At 44.4% G+C, this 26,408-nt stretch overlaps 1 protein-coding gene across 3 annotated transcripts in view; it reads left to right on the plus strand.

Annotated features, from left to right (window-relative positions):
- The window catches only part of GLRA1 (glycine receptor alpha 1), an 80,371-nt gene that overhangs the window by 18,462 nt on the left and 35,501 nt on the right, over positions 1–26,408 (plus strand). For all 3 annotated transcript variants that reach the window (XM_074960256.1, XM_074960257.1, XM_074960258.1), the window contains exons 3-4: positions 5,079–5,209; positions 15,596–15,663. In XM_074960256.1, coding sequence (XP_074816357.1) covers positions 5,079–5,209; positions 15,596–15,663 — 199 coding nt within the window. The remainder of the gene's footprint in view (positions 1–5,078; positions 5,210–15,595; positions 15,664–26,408) is intronic.

A 26,408-nucleotide genomic window follows, 5' to 3' on the forward strand; every position in this document is an offset into this window, starting at 1 on the left:
ATTTTCCCTTACTTGTATCTGGAGGACGCAGTGCTGTCCAAGCAGAGGTTCTGAAACAAACCATAAAAGGGTCACTTAGGGTGGCATTTCCAAGCCCAAATGGAAGGCGGAAATCCCAGATATCGCACAAGAAAGCCTCTTCTCAAGCCATCTCTAGCCGCAAGAGGCTCAGGCAGAGTTCAGGAAACCACCAAACTTGCAGGGGCTCGTCTTATCTGAACCCCCAATGCAACATTTGCCCATAGCAACCCGATATGGAGCAGCTGTCGGAATAGCCCGTGCTAGTAATGGTGATCTCCTGGAGCGCACACCAGCCCAGTGGTTACATGGCAACACCTAGTAGCCCAATCAAGCGCTCCTTAACCTTCTAAATATTACATGCAGCAAAACAGAGGGGCGATGAGGTTTTCTTAGGTGCCTCACAGCCTGCCCAAAATGCCACTGGCAATTCTGACATGTGTCCAAACGGAGAGACAGAAGCTACTTTTTGGGATGCACACTAAAGCTCCAGAGGGCTGGGAAACAGTTAAAGGGCTCTCTCTCTCCCGCCTGCCTTCCAGGTCTAGCAAGCTTTAAAAATACAGGGCTGGCACCTCAACTGAAGTCAATGGCGCTATCCCAATTTACAGCAGCTTGCCACCTACACTTTCTCTCCATTTTCATGTCCGCTATCGGAATGCGTGTTCAGCTGTGTAGAAGCTCTCTCATTTAGCAGCACCTGCCTCCACCCACCCGATTGCTCCAGACTCAACTAGCTACACACTAAGTCACACCGTTTTCTTTACTGTTCGGGCAGCTGGATGCCAAGCACGATTTATCCTCTGCTGTCTGGGCCCAGCCCTGAGATCTTATCTAGACTTCTCTCTTGAGCCTCCTCACCACAATGCACCATCACTGGCTACAGTGCGGAAGAATGCTGTGTCCATTTTTCATCACTTTCACCCTAATGCCTCACTCTCATGCAGAAGCAAATCATTTCGTTTCCTGACATGGATCTGTAAATGCATTTCAAATCGATTAGGCCATGGTGTATATTTTAAATTTTATGCAAAGTGGTCAGTTTTGACACTTTTAAACTCAAAAGACCATTTCCTAGTGGTTAGAGCAAGGGACTGAGAATTAGGTTTCTGGGTTCTCTTCACATCTCTGCCAGTGACTCACTCTTTGACCTTAGTCGAATCATTAAAGTTCTCTCTGCTTGAGTTTCCTTATCCTGAGAGTGCAGGGGATTTAAAGGAGCCTAATGAAGCTAGAAATCCAAATCCCATTGAAATTCAATGAGCCTAACTCCCTTAAATTCCCTTTGAAATACCAGCCATGATATTGTTTCCAAATACAGGTAATATCTGTTGGTTAAAGAATTAAAGAAGACCTCTGGAGGGCTCAAAAGCTTGTCTCTTTCACCAACAGAAGTTGGTCCAATAAAAGATATCACCTCTCCCACCCTGTCTCAGCCATAACATGTCCATTTTCACATACCCTTCCTTCACAGAGCTGGTGTGGGAACTAATGTTTGCATCGGAGCCATAAAAATATCTAGCTAAATTCAATTATTTCTAAGTATTATTATTAGATTAGGCAAACTATTGTTAGATTTTGCACGTGAATGATTGCAGCAACCATATTAGAAAAGATATTTTTGCACGTGCGCTGAGGCCAGACAACTTGTTTCATTTGTGGCTTAAAGGGATCTGAATAACTGCAGCCATTAAAAGCTAGTGTACTCATTCATTTGCAATAGATTAAAGCCTCCTTCTGTACATATACACAACCAAGGCTGCTTTATTAGCTATCAGTTTTCCTGTATGTTCAATCTCTCCGCTCCGTCATCTCATTTTTAAAGTAAATTCCAATGGAACTAGAAGGGTTTTTTTTAATAATCTTTTTATACCTAAAAAAACCCTATTAGATTTGTATTGCATTTTTCTCCCTGTAGTCTCCCCAAAGCCCATAGTTAATGAGAAGAAATCAGTTTATTGCACTAGCTGGCACCTCTGTGCTGAAATGGCAGTATTCTTTGGTTACTGAGCCATTTGCTGCTTAATTGAAATTTTTTCTCCAGACTAATTTCCATGGAGAGGCTCTTTTTGAATGCAGATGTATAGTCCAGAATTGATCACCCCCTCCATACACACTTTTTCTACTGAGTTTGCAAATCAAGGATTAAAAAAAAAATGTAAAGCAACCTATCCTGTTGTCCAATCTCCTCTGAAACCTTGGTTTGGGGTGGGGCAATTTGCTAGATCAGACATGGGAATCAGGGTCAGACAATTTAGTCAGAAATATATAAAAACTAGATATACTCTATTGTAAAATGTGTGTGTGCAGATTAGCTCAGGTTAGATTTAGACTGAGAGATAATTAAAGCATAGAGGCTGTAAAGGCAGAGATTAGATAAACAACCTCCTAATTTCATATTCCAGATCACTTCTGGTCATAAATTCTCTCCCCCATCGGCCTACCAACATTTTTATTGCTGAAATAGAACAAAAACAAATTTACGGAGAAAAAAACCCAGCCATCGCAATTTGCAGAAAATTATTCCATTTATAATCTTCTGGAGATCAAACTTTGTGTTCATGAAGGTTAAGGGCCGAGAAACTGAAACCCTGCTCTTAATTATTTGCCAGCCATTAGAGATGTGAGTCAATGCAATGCAATCTTCCCTTATACACAGGCATATTATATGCACCTTAAATCACCAGTGACCTCTGACCCATCAGTATATATATCATGTTGTTTTAGATGCTAGTAAAGCTCAGTTTTTTTTGCTGGGTAATGATAGTAAATTAACCTCACACCATGCCAATCTAGAAGTGTTGGTTTTGGAGATATCAGTCCAAAGATGGTTTGTGCTGTAACCATTTAACCCACCGGCCAGTGCCACCCACCTTGGTACCGCCCCACCATGCCCAGTCCTCAAAGGATTTGCATCTGTGACAGCCCGCCGACACAGAACTGGCTCATTAGCTCAGGCTGCGGAGACTCGTACTTTTAGCTCTGGAGGTCCCAGGTCTAATCCCCAGTGTATCAACCAAGATGGCAGCCAACTTACCATTAATATTAGCGTCTGGTAACGTCAACTACCGAGCAGAAAGAAATGGGAGACTTGATGTTCACAGAGACTTCTAGGCACCATTCCAAGGGGCGTTCAAACATCAGATTAAGAGCCCAATCTAGTACTTCATAGAGTCGAGGGCCAGGAGGGAGCATTGTGATCATCTAGCGTGACCTCCTGCAGGACATAGGCCCTAGGACATCCCCAAATTAATTCTGTTTGAACTAGAGTAGCCCTTTCAGAAAAACATCCCAACTTGATTTTAAAATTTCCTGTGATGGAGAACCCACCATGACCCTTGGTCAATTGTTCCGTTGGTGAATTACCCTCACTCAGTTTGAGTAAATATTGAGGAGTCCCCCGAGCGTAGAGAAAAATCATGCCCCCTCTATAAATATATCGTAAAATAAAAAATAACAGTAACTCCCAGCCCCTGTCTACATCCTGACCCTGGAAAACAGTCAGATTTGCACAGGACACAACTACTACCACAGTCCTTTCCCTTCACCGGACCAGTAACAACTGCCTCCCATCAGTGTGCCCCTCTCCCTAATAATCCAGTAAGAGGTGCCTTACTGCCACATTTAGCTTACTGAGGGGTCATATTCAGCCCTGAGCAGAGAGTCAGCACAAAACCCAGACACCCATTGAGCTCTACTTGGGCATTTAAGGGGCACATTTGTGTGGTACAGGCCCTCTGTATGGGGGTAAATTTCATTCACTACTCTCAGAGTGCCAACCTGTGTCCTCCTTTGGAAAGCAGGATTCTCTGATGAACACGCAGCTCTCCCCGCATCATGACCAGCCTGGTGTACCACATTCCCTCCCCACTGCCATGAAAACAGACACCCCCTAATGTCAAAATACAGAACACAAGGATATACTGTGCACAGGAATACAGGGCACATTACGGCAGCATCTAGGATGAAATATTAGTTCATTTCTATCTTGGAAATTAAATCCTATTGCAAACTTGAAAGTGTAGATTCTAAGGTTTATTCCCTCTAGGTGAAATTCGTCCTTGCGTGGATGGCAGCAACAAGGGCTAGGTACCACTTAAGCCCTACCCTGAGAACTCCAGTAGGATTTCAATGGTATACAGCTCTTGAAGGTTTAAATGGAGTTAACTGGTGCATATGCCTTGGGCTAGGCCTCTTCTCGGGGTTGAATTTCACCCTTTATGGGACAACTGCTGACTTCACTTATTCCATCCTAGGAAGTCACCAAGTTGTCCATAAGTGGCCTCACCCAAGACCTGTGAACCAGTTAACGCCACTTAAGCCTTCAAGACCTGCACACCTCTTAAATTCCAATAAGACTGTGGTCCTTGCCTTCCCCACCCTCAAAGTCCTATCTTGCTAGGAGTATCATTCCAGTGTTAGATTCTGCCTTGGTCCAGGCCCCTGCTAGCCTGGCAGTGAAAGACCATGGGGCTGTCTCCAACTCAGATCCCTGCATTGCAGAGAACTTCATCTGCATTGGCCAGAAAGTGTGGAAGAAAACACAGTCCCTTCCCCTACCAACCCAGAGTTCTTCATGAACTATGAAGCCATGTGACACCTATTAAAGCCAATGAGAGTCGTGCAGCTCAGATCTCCCCAGAGAATGTCAGAGCACTGTACGTGCTCCTGTGCTATTTGCTATGTAATTACATGGTAATATGGAGGCCTGTAATAAAACTAGGCTAATCTCCGAGTGTGTTTTCCCACTGGGGTTCGGTGCTGGAGTTCACACTTCGGATTTAGTCAGATGCCAAGGAGCTGTACCTACATTAGCAAAAGGATTTTGTTCATTCGTCATCTCTCCGGTACTTGGGATTCTATATTCAGAGATGTTTGGGCTTGGCAAACAAATTAGCAGAGACCAGCCTCATTAAGAATCCACAGAGATATCTGGCCTATCTTGCAGTGGGAACGAGGCACTGACTGCTCTGCCTACAGAGCCCCAGCCCCGCACAACAAGGTAAACAGTCTCTATAAATGCTACAAACTAAACCTTTCCTTTCTATCCAATCACTCAGCCTGGCAGCTTCCAAAGAAGCCGAAGCAGCGGCACGGTCTACTTCCAAACCCATGTCCCCCTCGGATTTCCTGGATAAGTTGATGGGCAGAACCTCAGGATATGATGCCAGAATCAGACCAAATTTTAAAGGTAGGCACAACCCACCTATTTCATTTTGTTTGTTTCAGGACAAAGTTTACATGCAACCCCATGACTGTCTTCCCAGTTGAAAATGAACTACAAATACTTCCTACGTACATCTTCCATCATTCGGGACCCCCAAAAGCCATTTACTAACTTGTCATAGCACTGTATATCAAGGAATCAGTTCATTTCCAACTGACATGCCGTTACCTCTGGAGTGGAATGTAATGGCTTTTCAGCAGTACACTCAGCAACACTGAACACCAGGTAAAGGCTGAGCACGAAGATGAAAATTACACCCCATTGAAACTACAGAGGAGATCTAGGTAGGCAAAATATAACTACCCTAGATCATGGAGTCATAACCAAGCTACCCATCCCCATATTACTAAACAAGAAAGGGGGCCTGTCTAGATGCCAGCTAAATGGGAGCAGAGGGTCCAGGAATGGAAACAGGGTCTCTTTATAGAAAGGGCTATAAACCATGGTGTTGGAATACATATGGTGAATGGGTATGAAATGATTATGTTATTTCCAAAGTGGTGAAGCCATAAGAGAGTTACATGGGTTGTCCTGATAGAAGCCTTTAGCCCACGCTTCCCCATCATGTGTGTCAAGCATCATATATGTCATACCTGCCCCATGTTACAGAATTATTATTTTAGAGTTTAAAAAAAATCAGTGGGATTATTTTTCACATCCCACTTCTTGGAAAGCCAGGTGCCTTGGTTACAGAGGGTATGACTACGCTACAAAAACACCCCACGGCCATAAATCTCAGAGCTTGGGTCAACTGACTCAGGCTCATGGGGCTCACGCTACAGGGCTAACAATAGCGTGTTGACGTTCAGGCTTGGTATGGAACCTAGGCGCCGAAACCCAGCAAGGAGGGCAGGTCTCAGAGCCAGGGCTCTAGCTGGAACAGGAATGTCTACACTACGAGTTTTAGCCCCACAGCGCAAGGTCTGCCAGACCGAGGCTGCTACAGGTGTTTTTTGCGGTGTAGACATACTCAGACAGTCTGTCTGAACAAGGCTCAGAGGAGTCTTAAATACCTCTAAAGACAACTTCAGTGTTGCAGCTTGTAAGCCCAATAGACCATGGGGTTTTCCAGGGCTAGGAGTGACAGCTGGGCCCATTGGGAAGCTGGGAATCTCCCTTTCCAAGGGGATAAAGTCCTGTTTCTAGCTCTGTAGGATACGAGATTGCAGCCATTAAAGTCATGATGTTTTTATGAAGAGAAAAGCCATCCGTGATGCAAGACTGCATCCCTCCTGTCCTGGTGCAAGGTTTTTTATTGTTATGGTGAGGAACGGGTAATACCACATTGGGGGAAATAAGAAAAGCTTTGTGTGGCAGGATGATTTTTTAAAGGGAGCTATTTGAAGATGCGGAGGGTCTTGGCAAATTAGACTAAATCCCAGGGCCGATGGGCTAGTGGGCAGAGAAGTGAGCTGCAGGAAAATATAGATTGATCACAGGATTCCACTCTTTATCACAAGGGTGGCCATAGCTCCCTATGTGCAGTGTGGGGCTGGCAGGAGGGGGGGGCACGGTATTATAGAGGTACTGTGAAGTAGACACACACTTCTGTGAAAGGCGTCACGGACTTCCCAAAGGATCAGAGGGGTCAGGACCTTGGTCACTTGGTTTATCTAAAAGATGGCACCAGCAAGGTAGCCGCCCCAGCCTCATAAGCCACCAGTCTATACTCAGCTATTAGCCCAGTACTGAACCACAGGGAGGAGCGCCACCTACTGCTTGTGATAAGCACGGAGGTTTAGAGCTGGTAAACGCAGGACAGGAGAGTCCCTCTGAGAGGCTGAAGTAATCACACAGGCGTGTTGTTGCATTTGATTTAATATCACATGCCCCCTGTGTGGTTGGTTTATTTCATTTATTTCTGTCCTTCTTTATTGGGGATATTCAGACACAAACAGGTTCTTTGCAGCTTAAGATTTCATTGGTTCCAGTCTCTGACACCTCACCTGCAATCCCACTGCTCTGGCTGTAGGATTATCGCCGTGGAAATGCACCGTCACGGCACTGGCAGAGCGCTGTGATTTCAAGTGGAGAAGCAGCAGCTAGAGCAGATTAAGGGCCTGATTCTCACTTAAACAAGGGCCCATTTACATTGGCAGCACAAGTGTAAATGCAATGTACACTGTGCAAAGAGTGTAAAAAGACCTTAATGTAAATAAGAATCAGGCCCTAACTGTTAAACAGGAAAGATCTTGTTTCCTCACCTTATAGAGTGGATCAGTGTTATAGTGAACCCTGTCCCATCAAACCTTTGAGGATCCACCCACGCAAACTCTGGTTCCCAAGATGCCAGTTGAGTTGGGCTCTCAAAAAGTGTTGCAGCCAACATGAGGGAAGACTTCATTAGGCTTTGTCCTAACCGATAAAGAGGAACTGATCATAGAACTAAAAATTAATGGCAGCTTAGGTACAAGTGAACATGACTTGATCACATTTATAATGTGCAAGCAGAATAAAGTCCAGACCAGTAATGTATATGCACTTGGTGCTTTAACAGGACCAATTTCACAAAGCCAATTATGAGTCAAATGAGCTGGGAGGAAGAATTTAATCAGAAAAAAAAAAAGAATGATAACTGGGAATCATTTAAGAACACTTTATTAGATGCCCAGAAAGCCACAATTGAGGAAGAAGGCCGTGCTGATTAAAAAAACAGCTTGGCTTAGAAGGGAACTGAAGGCAGCTATAAAAAATAATAGATAACAAATGGAAGAAAGGGGAAGTTGATAGTCATGAATATAAATCAGAAATAGGAATTGGAGAAAATTGATAGGGGAAGCCAAGGGACACATGGAGAAATCTGTGGCCAGCAGAGTTAAGGACAATAAGGAGTTTTTTTAAATGTATCAGGAACAAAAAGACTCCTGACAATGGTATTGGTCCATTCCTATGGAAATGTTAAAATTACCAATAATAATGCAGAAAAGGCAGAAGCGTTCGGTAAGTATTTCTGTTCTGTATTTGGGGACAAAAACAGATAATGTAGTCTTATCACATGGTGATAACATTCTTTCCGTTCCACTTAATATCTCTGAAGGTTGTTAAACAGAAGCTATTAAAATTAAATATTTTTAAATTAGCTGGTCCACACAACTTATGTCGAAGATTTTTAAAAAAGCTAACTGAGGAGCAGGCTAGACGGTTAATATAGATTTTCAACAAGTCTTGGAGCACTGGTGAAGTTCCAGAAGACTGGAAGAAAGTTAATATTGTGCCAATTTTTTAAAAGAGTAAACAGGGGTAATTATAGTCTGTCAACCTAACGTCAATTCTGGGCAAGGTAATGGAGCAGCTCATATGGGACTCAATAAATAAAGAATTAAAGAAGGGTAATACAATTAATGCAAATCGCATGGGTTTATGGAAAATAGATCCTGTCAAACTAATGGGATATCTTTTTTTTTTATGAGATTACAAGTTTGGTTGATAAAGGTGATAGTGTTGACATAATACATTTAGACTTCTGTAAGGCATTTGACTTGGTACCACAAGAAATTTTGATTAAAAAATTAGAACAACATAAAATTAACCTGGCACACGTTAAATGGATTAAAAACTAGCTATCTGACAGGTCTGAAAATGTAACTGTAAACAGGGAATCATCATTGAATGGTTGTATTTCCAGAGGGGTCCCGCAGGGATCAGTTCTTGGCCCTGTGCTATTTAACATTTTTATCAATGATGCAAAAGAAAACATAAAATCATCACTGATGAAGTCTGAAGATGGCAGAAAAATTGGGGGAGTGGTAAATGATGAAGAGGACAGGTCACTGATTCAGAGTGATCTGGATCGCTTGGTGAACGGGGCACAAGCGAACAATATGCATTTTAATACAGCTAAATGTAAATGTATACATCTAGGAACAAAGAATGTCGGCTATACTTACAAGGTGAGGGACTCTATCCTGGGAAGTAGGGACTCTGCAAAGGATTTGGGGGTCTTGGTGGATAATCAGCTGAACATGAGCTCCCTGTGTGATGAGGTGACCAAAAGAGTTATTAACAGGGGAATCTGAAGTAGGAATAGAGAGGTTATTTTACCTCTGTATTGGGCACTGGTGCAAATGCTGGAATCCTGTGTCCAGTTCTGGTGTCCACAATTCAAGAAGGATGTTGATAAATTGGAGAGGGTTCAGAGAAGAGCAACGAGAATGATTAAAAGATCAGAAAACATGTCTGATAGCAATAGACTTGAGAGGAGGGATAGCTCAGTGGTTTGAGCATTGGCCTCCTAAACCCAGGGTTGTGAGCTCAATCCTTGAGGGTCCATTAAGGGATGTGGGGCAAAAATTGGGGATTGGTCCTGCTTTGAGCAGGGGGTTAGACTAGATGACCTCTTGAGGTCCCTTCCAATCCTGATATTCTATTAATTTAGCTTAACAAAGAGAAGGTTAAGGGGTGACTTGATTACAATCTATAATTATCTACATGGGGAACAAATATGTAATAACAGGCTCTTCAATCTAGCAAAGAAAGGTATGGCATGATCCAATGGCTGAAAGTTGAAGCTAGACAAATTCAGACTGGAAATAAGATGTAAAGTTTTAACGATGAGAGTAATTAACCATTGAAACAATTTACCAAGGGTCCTGGTAGATTCTCCACCACTGCCAATCTTTAAATCAAGATTGGATGTTTTTCTAAACGCTCCGCTCTAGGGATTATTTTGGGAAAGGTCTATAGCTGGTGTCACAAAGGAGATCAGACTAGATGATCACAATGGTCCCTATGAATTTGCAGCTGCTGCTTCCCTCAAGCCAATTTGTGATGTGACTTGAGAGGTTGTGAGGGGACATCATGACCTAGGGGAATGATATCTTCTGTGCGTCCTGTGGCAACATAAGTAGCTATTCAAAAGCAAACTGCCCTGTACTGTAGCAACTTCTCCTCCCTGCTGTGTTGGAGCCCTCATTGACTGCAGGGCGTGAATCCCACGGACCCTGCCTCAGTCTGAGAGGTGCAGGAAATGGGCACTGCCATTGCTATTCAGTTATGTTCCTTGATAGTAGGATTTTGTCTCCTCTTCGTTGCATGCAGCACCATGCACACTACTGATGCTCAGCAGACAATAAATAATCCCTCTCTTCCCCTGAATGAGCCTTGTAAGAACGACACCCAGGTAATAAAGTAAAGAATAGGATTGAGGACCAGAACGGTCTCCCAGCAGCAGGTTCCGCAAATCTTCATTACAAGGGGTCAAGAATAATTCAGCTGAGCTGCCTCTCAAGTCAGGTGCTCAGATACAAAGGTGGGGAACGTGGGATAAATGGCTAGACAGATGGATGCCACCAGCCCAGTGGATGACAGCCTGGGACCCCAGCCTCCTGTATGATAAAAACAGAGCCACCCAGCTGACTCTCTGGTTCCAATCTACTGGCTACATTTTCATAAGCTCAGGAAGGGTCACTTTCCTGTCCCCATTGAAGCCAATGGGAGCTTTGCTCATAGACTTAAGGAGAAACAGTGTTAGATACTAAGGGGCCCACTTCACCGCTGCCCTGGGCATTGTGTAGTCATTTATACCAGAGCAAAATGCCACCAATTCCAAATTGTAGCATTTTACACCGACTTTGCACCCGTGCAACTACTCCCCAAGGTACTGGGAAATGGTGAATTGGTCCATAAATTATGGGATTTGTTAGATTTTTTTTCTAAACATCTCTTCTAAGGGCTTGTCTACACATGAAAGTTCATTCAGATTAAGATAGGGTGTTTGAATTTAAAGCAGAATAGTTATTCTCCTTAACTCTCTGTGTGGATGCTCTCATTCAGAAATGAGAGTTACTTATGAAATAGCTTAGTCCATTTGTAAACTAAGTCGGAGTAAGGCATTCTTAGAGATGGGGAAATATCTCAGCAGATAGCTTTTCATTTTAAAAGGCATTATTTTTCAAAATGTGGGGGTTTTTAAATCACCAAAAAAATGCACATAAAAAGTGGAAAAAGAAAACCAAAAAACGTAATTTAAAAAAAAGTCTTTTCACATAAAAAAAATACACAAAACCCTTTGTTTTGGGCTGACCAAAATATTTCCTTTGACTCAAAATAAAAAATTTGAAAACATTTTCAAAATTCAGTTTCTGTTTCCCTGGAGCCAAAGATTTTTCGGTTTGGCCCCCAAACCAAAAAAATCCGTTATTCGCTCATCCCAATAAATATTCCTGAATAGCTCCCCATGCAGCTCGTACAGTGGCTATTGTTCATTTCTAAACTCTCCTTTCCGGGTGCTTTCTCCTTGACTGTTCCCTGAGACAAACCAGGACCCGCAATTGCAAAGCCACTGTCTGTGGTTAGATTCTAATTTCTGTTGCTTATTTTTGTCCCTTACCATCAGGTCTTTTTTTCTCTCCAGGAATAACTGGTCTATGATAATGCAAAATGCCTACAAGCAATTAGTCATTGCAACAATTCCTGCAGTCCAGTTGCAAGCACTAGGCTCTGTCCCAGGTTTTCACATTCAGATGCTCACACTAAGAACATCGCTGGGGTGACCAGCGAAATGCAACATCTTCCAGTGAAGCAACAGAGGGTTAAAAAATGCATCACTGGAACATCTTACCACCATGGTGCACACACAAAAGAAATTAAACTTTAATATTTAATGCAATATATACATTATCCTTCTGCTGAAGGCTGCTGTATTGTAATTTTATTCGGGATAATTTAATTTCAGATTTATTTCAATGAACTACACCTTCCCCATGGGGGCAGTTTACTAGCTTAGTCTCCCACACATAAATCAGTATCCAATTCATATGGAAGTCACAGCCGCAGCTTTGCAGAGCTTGGGGTTGTAGCTCTCTGAGCACGTCATTTAAATTAACTGGCAGTAACTCATGAAGGCACTTTAATGGTTTCGATGGAAAATAATACCAAGACTTAGCCGGATCGATTGTTGGGGAGGTTAAGATTAAAAAAGGGGGAAGATTATGGAAGAGCCACATAAAGTTTGGACGTCTCCTTGAAGTCACACTTCCATCTTGAGAATAGGAAGTAGCATCTGAGTTTTGTTTGAATTTGGGGGAAGAAAGTTAGTACCCGGGAACATAGGCACCAACTTCTGCTCCTGCTGGGGGGTGCTTGACCCCCCTCTGCCCATGGCCCTGCCCCCACTCCACTCCTTCCATGAGGTCTCACCCCCTCCCACCCGTGCCCCAGCCCAACACCGCCCCCTCCCTGCCCCTATTCCAACTCCTTCCCCAAATCCCTGCCCCAGCCTCACCTCTTCCCTGCCTCCTCCCCTGAGTACGCCAAGTTCCCGCTCCTCCCTCTCCCTCCCAGCACGTCGCCAAACAGCTGTTTGGCAGCGGCTGGGCAGGAAGCACTGGGAGGTAGGTGGAGGAGTGGGGACACGGCACACTTGGGTGGGGGAGGAGGAGGTGGGGCAGGGAGACCTTGGATGCCAGTGCGTGCAGAGCACCCGCTAATTTTTCTCCATGGGTGCTCCAGCCCCGGAGCACCCATGGAGTTGGCATCTATGCCCAGGAAGGTTAGAGTCTGACAGTGCTAGTTAGACCCATTGCACCCTTTTTCCCACATTGCCCCCTTTCCAGCCATCTGTCACCCCCTTTCCGCCACAGCCTTGCCTCGGTCATGAACTGCAGTACCTTTCCCTGCTGTTCCAGGCCTGGACTCCTATACAGCTGTGTTCCACCCCAGAGGTGGCTGCATTTTAGTGCTGAGTGAAGAGATCCATATAGGTCTTGGTTGTCAGAGGTGCTGATTACTCATAATTCTCATTCGCTTCAATTGGAGCTGCAGGTGCTGAGCACCTCCGAAAATCAAACCCATTGAAAGCAAAAATTTTCTCTCAGATCCGGAAGGTAGATGTTGCTTGACATTCGGCCACACATACGTGTCGGTGAGAACCTCCACGTGGACTGGCGAGAGTCGAAGAGCAGAGCAGAAACCCTTCACGTACATCAGAGGAGAATGTTGCCCATACAGTCGTTTATCATGTCAGTTTAGCATTTTGCACGCAGTCCCCTTTGGGATGAAACGCTCCATGCACACGCAAGATATTATGGATTATTTGCTAATGTCATCACCTACACTTTTGAGCCTGGTGTTTTAACAGCAGTTACATACACACACACACACACACACACACACAAACACACTTTGTTCTTTTACAGATGCCCTTGAGGTTGATTCTGGGAAACCAGTCACTCACTTCCCAACCCAATCAGAGCATTACAGAAGAAGTAAAGTGAGTGCCAACAAATGGCAAGGGGAATATACTAGACATGTGCTTTGCATAGTGAGTTCACCCAACCACTAAAGGGTCGATTATCTCCAGGGCCATTTCACATGGGCTCCTTCAAACACTGGGATGCCAGCTGTTTCAACTGGTTAAGAGGGGCTGGTAACAGGGAAAGGATACATGTTTGCATGTGATGTTTGAGCCTGTACCTGCATTAACTTGTCTGGAGAGGGAACTGTGCAGATTGAGAGCTGCTGCTGAGTTGGCAGAGAGCTGTCCGGAAGCTGCCAAGAAGACAACCATTTGGATTTCTGGGAATTGTTACAAAGAAACTCCTAATGATGCTGCACAGTACCTATGCAAAGCGAGGTGGCGGTGTCTCTGCAAAGTGGCCTTGCTCAGTAACAGGTACAAAGCTTTAAAAGGGGACAGGACAGAAAACAACAGGCTCTGCAATCAGGAAAGTCCATTAATCTCTACACAGCAGGGAGTTTACATTGATTACTGACCACAAGCCTCTTGTTAAAATCATTGGGCCAAAAAGGAGCATTTCATCTTTTAGCGGCCGTTAGATCGCAGCTGTGACCTCTGATGCTTCACGTCTCCCCTCCTTATCATCAAGTATAAGCCATTGGACACCATCTGCAATGCTGATGCATCATCCTGGTAGCCAATCGGGATTTTAAAAAAAACCCCACAACCACCATATGCCATTTTCTTTCCCCCCCCGCCAAAGACTGCCCCACATGAAGCAGTTACAGTGGAGACTGAAAATAAGCCCAGTTTAAAGAAACCAGAACAGCACACGTTAAATGTCTGTGAATGATTTACGCAGGGAGTGCTGTCAGGGCACAGAGAAGTACCTGTGACTCCTACTCCAATGATAGGGTTGTTTGCGATGGTGGGGGGCAGGGCTCAACAGCCCTGGGCTCACTTCCAGTTTGTCTTATGTTACTAAAAGTTCATGCTTCAGAGTTTCCTCGGGCCAACCAGCAGGAGGGTCAGGAAGGGATTTCCCCCCCACCTCAGTGTATTATGGGAGGGGGTACAGAATTGGATGATGCATCCCAACAAGACCTGGACATGCCCGCCACTTAGGGTTGCCAGCTGTCTAATCACACAAACCCAAACACCCTTGCCCCGCCCCTGCCCCACCCCTTCCAAGGCTCCTCCCCTTATCTGGGGCCCCACCCTGCTCACTCCATCCCCCCTCCCTTGGTCACTCACTCTCCCCCACCTTCACTCACTTTCACCAGGCTGGGGTAGGGGGTTGGGTTGCGGGAGGGGGTGAGGGCTCTGGGATGGGGCCAAGGGGTTTGGAGTGTGGGAGGGGGCTCCAGGCTGAGCCTGGGGCAGGCGGTTGGGGTACAGGGGAGGTGAGGGGTGCAGGCTCTGGGAGGGAGTTTGGGTTTGGGAGGGGGCTCAGGGCTGGGGCAGGAGGTTGGGGTGTGGGAAGGGGTTTGGAGTGCTGGCTTCAGGAGTGGGCTCAGGGCTGGGACAGGAGGTGCGGGTTCTGAGAGGGAGTTTGGGTGCAGGAGGGGGCTCCAGGCTGGGGTTGCGGTGCTTGAGGGGGGTGAAGGGTGCGGGCTCCCTTGGGCGGTTCTTACCTCGAGCGTCTCCCAGTCAGTGGCGCAGGGGGGCACAGGGGGCTCTGCACGCTGCAAGCACCGCCCCCGCAGTTCCCACTGGCCACAGTTCCCAGCCAATGGGAACTGCGGGGGTGGTGCTTGCAGGCAGGGGCAGCTTGCGGCGACCCCCTGCCCCCCACCCCCCACAGGGTTCCATGAGACTGTCCCTCACAGTCTCATCCATTTAGAGCTTTATTGTTTAAAACCAGCATACTGGATCTTTACTCAGGCAAATTCCAGCCAGCATCAAGCTGCATTTTCCCAAGTATTGACTGAATAAACTACAAAGAAGGACCGCAGGATTTGGCCCTACAGAACATGGAAAAGTGTGGAATATGACCCAGGGGATATACGTATGACCCACGTAGATTTTCAGACAGCTGCAGGGCAGTGTAGAGGTTATGGTGCCATATAGAAAGCTAAACTTCCATGCCAATAGGATTTAGCACTGCGGTGTGGAAGTATGCTTGCCAGTGATCATATGGTGGATTACTGATCAGCTCTTAATTTGTTGTGCAGGCCCTCCAGTAAACGTCAGCTGCAACATTTTCATCAACAGCTTTGGTTCTATTGCAGAAACGACTATGGTAAGTAAAATTAAATATGGCTGTTCAACTTGTTTGGGCACGTTCTACTTCCAGTGCATGGGGTGTTCACTGCTCTTACTCTACTAAAGGAGATGATTGCTCCTCTGTTCCTGGATTGCATTTGAAGGGCGATTAAATTAAAGGCTGTAGTGTACAAGACTTTCTTGTTCAAAGACGAAGATCTTGTACTATCTGTATGCATCTGCACATAAATACAGGCATTTGAATAGACAACGGTAAAAGGCTGAAGTTCTCAGAAGGGTACATAGAAGTAAGGAAACAAGAAAAAATTGTTTCTAGTACCCCCTGCAAAGGCTTGACCAAGCCACATAGTTCAGAGATGCACCCAAGATTTCCAAAAATTCAAGAGCATTTAGATCCGGGATTTTGAATTAGCCCATTGTAGAGTTACGGGGCAGCAGCTCAATCCAGATCCAATCTGAACCAAACTTCAAATTCCCCAGAATGGGAGAGGGTTTTCACATCTGGATTTTCTTTGGAGCAAGTGTCCGCACAAAAAGCTTAAAATGCATTTAATCAGAATCAACATTTGCAAGGTTTTGCAAGCTCAGACCATCTTCAGGGGAAATTAACGAACATTGCTAAAAGCTGGATCCAATTTGTAAGAAGCTAGAAGGAGACAATCATGAGGAAAAGAGATAATAGTCTTCAGATGGAGCAATTAAAGATCAGTTGTGACATAATCAGTGAACAGCAAACCAAAGCTCTGGAGGTACAATGCTATCCCTCTGTATTAATTAAAGATAATTCAGAAATATGATGTTCAATTACTCTTTTTGTAAGTCTCTCTCTAAAGAAGGATGTTGATTGAAGTATGTAAAACTCCCCAACTCCAATTGTCCTGTGCATTTAGAACAGGATTTTATAGGTCTTACAGACAGCATTTTACACTGGTGAAACTTTAATTGACTTCAGTGGAGTTACTCTAGATTTACACCAGAAATTAGAGGAGAATCAGACGCTATCTATGCTTAGTTACAGTACAGCAGAATTTGTAGCCTACTATTCTTTCTAATGCAATGTACATTTAGTCCTATTAATAGGCACAAGTTGGTATTGATTATATTTGGTCTAAATTCTTAAGGAAATAAAATCCTTAGCTGGAGGGCAGCACTTGTCAACAACATCTGAAATCCTAAAAGCACACATTATATTGTTGTGTGCCTAAACTCACCACATTTGTTTGCAGATTCATTTGTAGAATAAATTACAAATACCTAGAAATTTCTATTTGTTCATGAATTGGAGAATAGAACTATTACTAACGTGTTATTTTATTGGATAACTTCATTGGGAGTGATGTGCAATAAGCAAATCATGATGTGGACCCTGTCTCCATAAAATTCAGTGGAGCCATCCCAGTGAATGGCCGGGGAGATGGGGCAAGCCCCCAGTAGACCTCCCTGTGCAATATACAGAAAGATATCATGCAGTACAGCCTGCTCCCAAACCGTACCTGTTATATATTGCTCCCCAAGGCATTTCACAATCCATTGAAACAATCCCGAGGCATCCTGGTGAACTGGATATGCAATAAAACAAGTGCGTCTTAAGCCTAGCCCGAAAAAGAGAAATACAATGCAGAGCTCGTGAACACACTGTGGAGATCTGCTCTGTTCTGCAGGATCCACCATTTTGGAACCCATTCCTCTGAAGAAAAAATCCCCACTACCACTTGGAAAGCGTAGGTCTGAGTGCCTCTGAGAACTCAAGGCAACAGATGCTGATTCTTCCCATGCAGGCATCAAAAAACAGAAGTGTAGCACCGGAGAGCAGCTGTTAGAACTCCCCATCGCCCTGCTAATAAGCTGGCCCCCACCCCTACAGCTGTTTTTTTAAATGTAGCCGATTAGCTAGATTGCATGAACGGCATTGTCTCCAAACTCGAGCTGTGCGGACAGACGTTCCATTTCACAGAGGATTCTGAGATTTCAAAATGCGGCTTATTCTGAATCAGTACAAAGCCAGACAATTTCACAGTTCTCCGCACGGGAAAATGCCAGTCAAAAACTTGCTTGTGGTCAGCCAAAGTGTTTCATTTCAAACCGACCAAAATGTTTTGATTTCAGCTATTGTACTTCGTGCAATATAATCCATCACAACAAAATAACCCTTTGAAATGGAAAGTAGCTTCCAGACGCAAAATCAAAATGTTTTGTTTTGAAAATGGTGAAACGAGACATTTTGATGCGATCTGAACATTCCTTCCCCCCGACTAATTTTCTTCTGAAACTAAATTCAGGCAAAATCGACCCAATTACATGAAGCATTTCAGTTTTGACAGAACTGTGTATTCCAACAGAGTATGGTTCCGCCAAAATTTCTCCAAGCAGCTCTACTCAAAACAACTATAGAGACCTGCTTGTGACTGGGTGAGTCTAAGGTAGCTGCCACATGAATGAGGGAGGGGTTTTGCCAGACCTGCAGCTCAAATCCCAGCACCCTTCTACGGTGACAGTGTAAGTGACATGAGGAAAGGGTGGCTCTTTGTCACCTATCCAGAGGCTGGTCCACATGGAGGCTGGAGTCCGCTACCTCTAGAGCTGGTGGGGGGGGAGGGGAATTCCCTGAAAAATTGCAAAAGAAAATCAGTTTAATTTCATTCAAAGTTTTTCACTTTTTTCCCCCAGCAGAAACAGAGAATTAAAAACAAACATTTTGGAAAGAAAACAAAATTGTTGCACCCTTTTTTCTCATTTCTTTTTACTCCCTTTTTTTCACACTAGAAAAGTGTGGAGTTGGGCAAAGGTGTCGGGGGGGGGTTTCAAAATTGAGAGAAAGTATCAATTATTAGCTTTAAAAAAAACACCACTTTTCCAATGGGAAAAATTAAATAAACGAGAAAAGAATTCCCCCCACTGTGTTGAAACAAAATATTTTTTTAAAAAATTCAAAATTTTTCATTTTTAAATTTTTTTCAAAAACCAAAAATATTGGTAAACTTTTTTCATGAAAAAAAAAATTCAATTTTTGACTCAACCCCATTTTTCAAAGTAAATGAGTTGACCAGTACTGACTCCAGCTCCGGAACTTGATTCTTTTGCTGCAGCAGTGGAGGCTGGAGCTTTTAGCCATGAAGGTCACAGGTTCGAATCCCACTGTTGACCCAAACAGGACTGGTTATAGTAACATTGTAGAATCACTGGCCAAACAAAACAAGAGACCTCAATGTTCAAGAGACGCTACAGCTAAAGTCTCCTGGATGGCTGGATCACTCTAGCACGCTGTAAGAAGTAACCACATCGCTGGTACCCAGGGGAGCATAATCACAGAGATCTATCAATTCATTTAATTAGAGAGATCTTTAAAATATGTTTGGGGACTTTTCGTTCACACATAAACCATTACTGTTGACATTTAAAGACTCTAGCGACAAGCTCCATAGCGCACAAATCAGTGGGGATCATTATTGTCAACATGCATACCGCTAATGAGATCCCCAGTTCAGGGGCTGAGGGCACCATAGCAGAGGAGAAGAATCAGAGAAGCATGGAAAAGGGCAACAAGGAAAAGAAGATATAGGGGCAGGGTTTGGCTACGTGAAGAAGTTGTGAAACTCAGGTTTCCATTGATTAGAAAAGTGAGTGGCAAGAAGGAAGGCAATAAAAGTGCAGACCATTTGAACAGCAATCAACCTTCTGTGAACTCTCTAATGGGGGCTCAAAGAACAAGAAAAGCAAAAGTGCAGGGGTGAAATGTTCAGGGAGGTTAGGAGAAAGCGTAGAGGGAAATTAATGTGTAGAATGGCTCCCAGAGGCAGAGCCAGATTAAGGGCATGATCCTTCAAAGTCAGTAGTAGATTAGGGCTCTCAGCACCTTGCAGAACCGGAACCCCATGAAAAGTATCCATACACAATGCCCTGTGATTGATGGGACACTTATCGTGTGAGAGGTTGGGTCCTCTTGCAGCTTGATGTTTGTATCACAGCTCCGTCAACCCTGCTCTTAATCCAGCCCCAGGGTAAAAGAAGCAGCAATTGGGAACATATTCAACAGAGAATAAAACAAGCACTTAGAGGAGAAAAACATTAGAGGGTACAAGAGGCAGACAGAAGGGCGGATGGGTCTAGATGGCCCCTTTCTGTCCGGAAACACTGCAACAGAATTCCAGTTAACAAGCGAAGAGATGCGCCTTTCCTCCAGCTCATTTTTATTACTGAATGTTGCAGCATTTGCGGACTGAGGAATCTAAACACAACAGCAAATATCTCATTCAAAACGGAAATAGAAACCAAACTCCTCATGAACTGAGTCTCCCAGCTGAGTGGGCCGAGTTTCGTAACGAGCTAGAAATGAGAGTTTAAAGGGAAAGATCGTGCTCTGACATTTGGGATTCTGATTCTCCGCAGCGCCCTTTGCATATATATATTTTTCAGCTGTTTAAAGGAATTGCACACCGTATTCATCCCATTTGAAAAGGGCAAACTAACCGTAACCTTATAGCCAACTGCGATATCCACTAAGCAAGTATCTAATAAGGGCACAGGAACCTGGAGGCTGCAACCATCCAACTGTAATATAGTTGTTTGGAGTCATCTGTGCAAGAACTATCCAATCAGATAATGAATCATTTCTGTAAATGGGTTTAAACAAGCCACTACAACTTCACCAGCCTCAATCCAGCATACCCTGTTGATGAAACAGCGGGAGAAATTACTGACCCAGGGGCCGTGTTCTGACCTCAGATCCACAGCCTGTGATCTGAGGTCAGATCCACAGCCTCCTGTCAACAGGAGTTATGAGTATCTGCAGACAGAACGAGGCTCAGTTGCACATGGAACAAGCAGGACAGCGAAAAATCAGTGAAGAGCATTTTGTGACATTTCTCTCTCTCTCTTTTTTTTTTTTTCCCCAATTTCAACTTCGTCAATGCAACATTTTTGTTTTTCAAAATATGTCCAGAACTGGAACTTTTTACTCAAAACGTGCAGACATTCAAAAATCGCAAAATATTAGTCCTTCCCAGACCAAGACTTCTAATTTTGAAATTCAAAATGTCAAAAATGCTGAGGGGTTCATTTGAAAATAGGATCATTTCTCACTAACCAGGGAGGGGAATGGTGAACGCTCAAAAGCTTTTTTTTTTTTTCAGTAAATCATTTTATTTGTATGAAAATCACAAACAAATGCAAAAACCACCAATGCGGAGGGCTCCCCAGTTTTGCTGTGAATATTTCGCACAGCGAGTGTAATCGTTTGGAGTTACTAGCTCAGTGAATTACCAGGGTGCAGTGAGATCTTTCAAATACGCCTCTGCATTTTACACCAGGAGTTTAGGTTATTTTTTCACATCAGTAATATCTCTTCAGCTCTGTATTTACAGTTTCTTTACAACAAGATATCATACTGATTTGCACCTCCAATTTTACTAGAAAAAAAATATTTACTAATGTAAAAGCCAAGGTTAGGAAGAGCCTCTTTTGAGTGAGACACATAAGGTATACATCCTGCCCCTAGCTCACAGCCTGAGTAACCAGGGGAGGAATCTTTGCAGGGCCACTCCTGGGGCTCCCCCACATACACTCTGCTTTGGGAATAGTCTGTGGGTCTACCTAGTTCTGAATCCACAAGCTCCACCACTCCCCCCCCCACCCCGCATTGCCACAGAACGAGACTGTTCAGAGCTACACTTTGTAACATGCCTTTCTCATGCCTTTTGTGTGCTCCAGACATTCTTTGCCTCCTCTCCATCCTTTTTCCTCTCCTACCTGTTCCACTGCAGCCACAGATTTGGCCATGCCCACAGGACATAGGGATCGGGTGCCTGTTAGGCCATGTCAGGCTGCCCTTCTCTTACATATATTGAAAAAGAAAGCACTGCATTATTTTACAGCCATAGATGAAACCACAATAGCTTACAGTAGGGGTGCTGGGGCGGTTGATGGAGAGCAATGTCGCGATGGTGGGTATGGGGAATAGTTTTAATTGGGGGTCACGTTTTTTGAAATTCACAGGAAAGGGATCCAGGGTCAATGGTCTAGAACCTGGTAAATTTAGATACAGTAACACTCTCCTCGTGGCCAACTTATAATGAAAGCCCTGAGCTGCTTCAGTGGAAAATGCCATTCCAATTATAGAGAGACAAGGTGGGGGAGGTGATCTCTTTTACTGGACCAGCTTCTGTTGGTGAGAGAGACAGGCTTTCGAGCTTACACAGAGCTCTGCTTCAGGTGTGGGAGGAGCACCATGTAAGCCCAAAAGCCTGTCTCTCTAATATGTTGGGACCGACAAAGCTATAACAATACTGTATTCCAAGTATAGGCGGCTTGGTCTCGTATAGTGAAGCAGATTTGTGGGTTTCTTTAGATGACTTCACTCTAATCGGTCCCATTGCACTTGAAGTCAGATAGATGTGTCACCGCGGGACTCTCTTTTATGAAATCCAAATAATACAAGCCAGCCTGGCTTTTTATTTTTTCTTCCGCTTCTGCAGGAAATGCTTGATGCAGTGCAGGAGTCTCACTGGTCTTGGCACCTTTTGGGGGTGCCGGGGGCTACAGTATTTTATTGTATCACACGGCATGAACTGCTGTTGCTCCCTGGGGAATCTCCGTCACTGGAGGTTTTAAAGAACAGGTTAGACAAACCCCATGTCGGGAATAGTCGAGTTATTATTTAGTCTTGGATAACCTATTGAGGACCCTTCCAATCCTACACTTCTATGATTCTATTTGATGTAACGAGTGGCAGTAAATAATATTGACACAGCACAGATATTTAAAGAAAGAGACCAAAGGTATACCGTTACTGTGTTACATACACATTGGAGTGATGCATCCAGCTGATTGTGCATATAGCAGATGGGGTCATTCACCTGAAGATCCCCACGCTCTTTGCAAATATTAAATCTCAGATTAGCCCTGGGAGGAAGGTACTATTTAGCCATGTTACAGTTGGGAAAGTACAAATAGAGATTTGTCCACACTCACGCAGCAAACTAGTGGCAGATCTGGCTAGAGAGTAGAGCTGGTGAAAAAAAAAAAATCAACAAAATGTTTTCACTGAAAAATGCTGTTTCGTCAAAACCAAAGTGGTTTGTGGCTGGCGATGGACCAGCTTCCATATGAAATTTTCATCTAAAAGCTTTCTTGAGTTAGAGACACAATAGAGTGCTCACCTGGGATGTAGGAGACTTAGCTGTGCCAGATTCAGAGCTGGGACTTGAACCTCGGAATCCTTGGTAAGCGTGCTCACAACTGGGCAATAAAGCCAGTCACATACGCGCACACGCTCTCCCTCCCTCCCCTGTAGGAGCTGTTCCACTATGTATAAATATCCACTGGGCCAGAGGGAGTGTGACTTTACAGCCTGCTGCTTAGGGCACTCACCTTGCAGAGCAGGAATCTGAACCTAGGTCACCTACATTACAGGTGAAGGCCCAAACCCCTGGGCTATTGACTATTCTGAGATGTTGCTCTGTCTCTCTCTCTCTCTCTCATCCAGTCTTGGGTTAGAAAGTCCTGAACTCCCAGGCTTATACTCTAAGCTCTGGAAAAGTGTCCTTCCATTTAGCAGTAAGGAGGTGGGTGTGAGTCACTATAACCAGGTGCACTCTTGTGCAAAGATCATTAACTTTACAAGCTGGTGCCTAATATTTTGGCTTAAACATGCCCAAATATCCAGGTGTAGCCTGAACTTGGCATCTTTATCTGGTTTCTATTCCCTTCTAGTATCCATAATTTTATAAGCCCCATTGAGCATTCCTTTGCCACCGGCCTTCATGACTTCCTTGGACTGAATTTTGCCGCCTATAATGAATGTGCAGCATTAAAAAGAAACCCTCCTCAGGCGCACTACCTAGTAAGAGAGAAGTGGGTAATGCACTGCCTTTGGGGAGTGCTGTAACCCCTGCCTAGTGGTGCCAGGAGCCCATTCCAGTCCAAGCAGGACAGCAACACATCTCCCTGAGTTGAGTCCAGCCTTCTTCCATGCTGGCCACTCCTTTCCTCTCCCTCCACTGATACCTGTCAGCAGGGCTAAACAGTTTAATGAGCCCCAGTTGGGCCTCCTCCTCAGTTACGGAACCAAAACACCAGCAGGGACCCAGAAAAAACTGTAGAGCCAGTCACTGCACAGGTTTAATTGAGGGCAGAATCCGGACTGTCATGTTTAAATAAGGCTATTTGAAGCTGCAGACACACAGTCATTGCTTGGAAGCTTTAGCCAACTCCCTTGCGGGAAGCTAACTGGTTGCTGTTGGTTATTTCCCACCCTAGATACGTCAGTTCCAGCCAGTGTCAAGCCTCCCATTCCTGAACAAGCTCAGAGAAAAGCTAGCCAAAGGCCCACTAAAAGTTTATCTAATTTAAACCAGTACCTTGACTCAACATAATCTGGATTCAGGCCAGGACATGGGAAGGCAACACCTTTAGTGGCACTGATAGATGATCTCCTGCTGTCAATAGATAGAGAGGCAGACAACCATTCTCATCCTCCTGGACCTCTCTGCAGCATTCAGCACTGCTGAGATACTGCTCTCTCATATGAGAGAGGTGGCCCGGACCCACAGCAGGGAGCTGAAATGGTCTGAGTCTTTCCTGGATGGGTGCACCCAGAGAGAAGTGATGGGAAACAGATATCAGTCATGTCACTTAATGCACTACAAGAAGGACAGTGATGAGTGTGGAATAAGAACCTATATAGAATAGAACTAGGGCATCATGGAATTTTTTGTTCTCTGGTGAGACTTCTCCATCATACTGCCAAGTCCTGTCATATCCAGACTATGTTCCATAAAAGGAAATTCATTTTCATTTGGCTCATGGTCAAATTTGCCTACAAAACCATCTCACCAGTCATCTGGGGAATAGCAGATCCTTCAATCCAGCCTCCTCCCACCCTGTAGCATCCGTTGGACAGTTAGTCTGAAGCCATTCTTGGCTCCGTTTCCTTTCTTCCTGGCGACTTTTGGAGCTGCAGCTATGAATTTAGCCCAGTAGCATGAACTCTGAGTAACACAAGCCCTTGTTGTGGGGTTTGGTTCATTTTCCACAAGGCTGAGCACACTCTGGGCAGCTGCTGCTGAAGTTCCTTCCAAACATGGATTTGATTCATGTTGTACATGAAATAGACGCCAAGATGGAGCTGACCTGCTAGCGTTCTGCTGGTTTGCAGCTGAATAAGCAAAACAGCCTTTTGCTTTCTGCCTATTAGACCAATTACATTGATTTTCCCTGTCTGCAACCACCACTGGTCTTTACAAACAGAAAGGGGGGGAATCAATGTATGCAACTTGTTCAAGTTACTGCTGTGTGCAATGAATTCAGGGCTATTTTCTATCCACTTCTCCTTTTCCTCTCTGTCTCTCTTTCCTTCTTTCAGATTTACAAAGTTAGCTCTGCACAAGGCCCCTCATGATTAGCTGGCCACAGCTATTTGCCATTTTTCTAGAGACACATTTTCTTGGGAAGAAGGAGATGGATAATTAAGTGAGAAAGACCCACCACAACTTGTAAAGGTGACATCCTGGCTCTCAGAAGAAGGGGAAAGAATAGAATTTTATTCACATTCAGAAATCTATTCCCTTTAACTTAATCAAGACATTGGCCTGTGTGCTGTTGGCAAAATTACAAGGCCATTAGTAGTTTCTATGCACAAAGGGTGTATATGGGGCAGAGTCTTAAAACTGATTTCTAGAAGAGCTTTGGTAATTGACTGCCCTAATCAAAGCTATAGGACACACCCACTGTGTCATCTTCTAATCTTGCCCCAGGGTAATCAGACTGCAAGTCATGTTTACACAATAATAGCAGCTGATCCCTCATGCTGAGTTGGCTCATTTGGTAGCATTCATATCTCTGGGACAAGAGATTATATCTGTTCAGATTTCTGATCAGTACTCCGTTTTAGGCCCAACACTGCAAGTTGGGCTGTTGCATTGTCAGAGATGCAGTCTTTAATGGAGGATCCCTGTGTTCTACAGGTGGGTTTTAAAGAACAGATGGCAGACTCATGGAATAACCCCACAGTCCTGGCAAACACTGCCTTTCAGGGGAAAAAAACCAAACCAATTGGTGCAAATGTTCAAGTTGTGTATTAAACACTGATGAGCCCACAATGGCTGGTGCGCACACAGTCACTTCATTGCCAGTGTCTGACTCCCAGCTTTGTAAAATGCTTCAGGCTACTTCAAGGAAGAAAGGCACTAAATAAAACCATGACCCTGATGCTAACAATTAGTTTTGCCAGGGGCAGTGAAATTGGTTTATGACACGTCACTCCTCGGGCACTGTCTGCCAAGGTACTTGGAGCCTTTATCGCCCACCTGAGAATCAGTTCTCTCTCGCTCACTTTAATCTGCTTCCTTTCTCATGCAAAAGGCAGGGAACGGGACAGATGGCCTTGGGAAGCCATTGGGTCAGACACAGAGAACGAATGTTACCCCATTATTGTCCAGGAGAATAGGTCATGAATGTGAGCTAGAGATCAACAACCAGTTTGGTCCGGAGAACCCAGGATAGCTGTAAGACGTGAGGTTATGAGACAAATGATATTGCTAGTGGGACACGAAACCACAGACCAAGCCTATAAAATGGATACCATTCGTTATGTGTTATGGTTGGAGAGGAGAACCAAATGTACTAGCTTAGGAGCTAGAGAGAGGTCTCAAATGACATCATCCCCCATGCTGCCCCTCCACCCACCTCACAGGAGAAAGTCTCAGAGCAAAAGGTGTGGGGGAAGATCGGCTGAGACTGTCTGGTGACAGAGTTTTAATGTTTATG

The sequence above is a fragment of the Natator depressus genome, chromosome 8 (genome assembly GCF_965152275.1).
Source record: "Natator depressus isolate rNatDep1 chromosome 8, rNatDep2.hap1, whole genome shotgun sequence".
NCBI lineage: Eukaryota > Metazoa > Chordata > Testudines > Cheloniidae > Natator > Natator depressus.